The 3,285-nt window shown below is 40.3% G+C and overlaps 1 protein-coding gene across 1 annotated transcript; it reads right to left on the bottom strand.

Annotated features, from left to right (window-relative positions):
• Positions 1–1,861: 1,861 nt before the first annotated feature.
• Positions 1,862–2,975, bottom strand: LOC133665212 (trace amine-associated receptor 13c-like). The gene is made up of 2 exons (XM_062070459.1): positions 2,800–2,975; positions 1,862–2,678 (listed from the first exon to the last, which is right to left on the bottom strand). Exons 1-2 carry the CDS (start codon positions 2,973–2,975, stop codon positions 1,862–1,864), a joined length of 993 nt encoding a protein of 330 aa, XP_061926443.1.
• Between the last annotated feature and the right edge of the window lie 310 nt (positions 2,976–3,285).

The following is a 3,285-nucleotide window of genomic DNA, read 5'->3' as shown; positions in this document are numbered from 1 at the left end:
TGGGACCTTAAACTGAGCTTTGAGGAACCCCATATCTTATCTCATGGGTTCCTGAGGAACATGCATCCATACTTACATAAAAACATCAGTCTAAGAGATAAGAAGTTAAAAAGTCTATTTAATAAAATGTGATGGTCTACCGCATCAAAAGCGGCGCTTAGATCCAGCAGAACCAACACCGGGAGCTTTTTATTATCTAAATTACACCTGATGTCATTTAAAATCTTAAACGTAATTGTTTTTTGTATCTCCACGGAGTTATAAGTTTTGTTTTCATATTGTTTTGATAAAAATAAAGCTACCGAGTTCGGAGTTGATTTTAGTTTACCGTTAAAATGATCAACGATGACGTTGCATGATTCAAGTAAAACTTCAGTTGGAACATTTTTTAAATCCAAATAAAATTTGCAGCCACTTCAAAAGTAAGTTAGCATTTCCTCTGTTTTCACCAGGAGCCGCTGCTGGGTAAGACTGGTGATATTAATAAACAAACAATATTGGTCAGACACGGCCAGGTTAACAACAGAGGACACACCCATGGACATGCCATGGCTTATGACCTTGTCCAGGGTGTTTCCCCTGTTGACGTGCTGCTTAAAATCAAAACAATCTAAACGTTAATGGATAGTGATCATGAAATGCGGTTACTGGATTAGCTAAATGCTAATAAAAACTATGTAATAATATATTTTACGGACAAAAAACAGTAGCCCGTGCTTGTGCTACAGAACACATCTCATTGTGCAAAAGGTGACGTACAACATACAGTCCATGCAAAACAGGATGTTTTATTGTCTTTGTCAGTTGGCCAAACATTCATATTAGAAAATAACATTATGGAAATGACTGGTGTTGTTTGATTTTTATGATAAAACATTGAACTTATGTCAGGTTTGGGACAGGTGTGATGCTGGTGTGGTTACAGTGTGCATGTCTGATGTTGCTCTCATGTGGTCCAAGTAAGGCTCAGGGAGTTTGTGCATTTAAAATTGTCCCCCAATTTTAATCACAACATTCGTTTTCACCTGCATACATTTCTCCTGCACACACATCAAAAGGGAATTAAAACTACTCAGTAGACACTCTGGGGGCCTACACACTCCCACATCACATGGACAGGTGAGTTGGGTTAGGAGGGGGGCGGGGCGTATCCCTCATCACCTCCTCTGTCTGTCATCCCTTTTTTTTGGTCTTTTTTCTACTTGATACTTTTATTTTTCTTTTATAAAGTAAATCTGTACATCAGATATGGGGATCTACATTGACAATATGAAATTCATAATTGGCTGTAAAGGACAGAAAAAAAGTGTATATTTACATTATAAACACTGTTTTGACTAAAGTCATCTTTTAATCCTGGGATGGTCACTCATTCTTATTGTATTATGAAATGTGTCGGTTATGTTCCTGATTAACATCAACACGAGTACAATGTTTTGTCATATCAGCACAAGACTGCCACCAAAAAAAATTTAACAGCAGCAGGGCTACGTTAGGTTATGAGATAATAGTCTGATATATGTCCTCCTCTAATGTGAAACTTATTTCTTCACCCAACATCCTTCTGTAAGTTACCTTCCTTGATGATGTCTAGTTGACAGAGCCTGCTTACTTAACAATAATTCCATATTTTTTCATGACTCTCTCCATCCCAAAGTATGTTGCTACTTTCTTGGCATTTCCATCTCAAATATTGAGCAAATGAAATTCACTTGCACTTCAAATAGGGTCAGTGTACATTACAGTTTAAATCATGTTGATGTCTTTATAATTTCATCTGTGGAAAAGAGGCTGCTTACTTACATCTGGTTAACTAATTACTACAATCTACACTCTAAACATTAATATGTCACCTTTTGGTCTAAAGTATGTTGTCTCCCCTGGAGCCAGACTTCAGTATGCGCAGCGTGACAACACATCGAGCTGCTTTTCTAAACCAGGTATAAAACAAGGTATAAATCAACGGGTTTAAGCAGGAGTTGAAGTCAAATAAGTAAACAGCATAATGAGCCAATAAAGATATTATTTTGTTGTCACTTGCCTGAGTAAAAATGTAATATGGACATAAACACATGATGAAGACAAGGATGACGACACCAAGAGTCCTGGCGGCCTTCAACTCCGATTTCTTTGCCCTAACAGTGACTGAATGATGGTGTTTGATGGATGTAACATGAGAGCGCATGGCTCGCGCCTGAGACACTGCAACCATAAACACTCTCATGTACAGAATGATGATGACGCTGAGAGGGAGGATAAAGCTCACAACAACGTCAACAACACCTGCGGCATATTCAAAACCAATGACACACTCTCCGTGGCATGACTTATACATGCCGGGGTGAGCCAGCTGTTCCTTCAAAAGGATGCCATAGTAGGGGAAGGAGGAGAACCAACAGAGACAAACACAGAATTGAACTCTTCCCACAGTGACCCTGGTGTTGTAATGCAGAGGATCACAAATGGCCACATAACGATCAGCTGATATCAGCACCATGTGTACCACTGAGGCAAACGTCACCATGTAGACCATGTAGTTCCAAAGAGAACAGAGAACATCGCCCAGAGCCCAGCAGGATGTTCTCAGGTAGACCTCACCTGGCATCACCAGGAGGCCCACCAGAAAGTCTGAGACAGCGAGAGAGAGGAGGAGGAGTTTGGTGGGAGTGTGGAGCTGCCTGGAGATGAAGAACAAATCAAGAACATCGCTCCTAACTAGAGTCCTGACAAAACAAACAGGCGGAGACATTACAGCAACAACACATTGACAAACATGATTTCAGGATGAACAAAATGTACCTGAAGTAGGAGATTGAGATGATAACCAGCAGGTTGAGAAACACAGTGAAGACACAGATAACGGACAGCAGAACTGTCAAAAGTATATCACCAGACCAATGAGACACGGGCTTCTTGCAGGAGATGTTGCTTAGTTGTGGAAAGCAGAGCTCTGATTGGTCCTCCGTCTCCATCATCGGGTGGACGAAGAGATGAGTCCAAACCTCTCTCTTATACGTCTTACTTTTATATCTTCCTTTTATATCTTCATTGATGCTCATTCCTCCCCTCAGTGAGCCAACATCATCCATCCGTTGCGATCTCATTGGCGGATCACACTGTCACTGTTCCAGTTCCACCGAATGAACGTGATTGCAATTAGGGAAGTCCCAATCAACAATTGTGGCCTCGCATCCTGAATACGATTTTTTGGCCTCAGATCTGATCCAATTTTAAGTCCTGATACAATATTTTAGCAATACATTATAGACCTTAAAATGTGTCATA

Source organism: Entelurus aequoreus, linkage group LG14 (assembly GCF_033978785.1).
Source record: "Entelurus aequoreus isolate RoL-2023_Sb linkage group LG14, RoL_Eaeq_v1.1, whole genome shotgun sequence".
Lineage (NCBI taxonomy): Eukaryota > Metazoa > Chordata > Actinopteri > Syngnathiformes > Syngnathidae > Entelurus > Entelurus aequoreus.
This window is presented reverse-complemented; position numbering and strand designations above follow the sequence as displayed.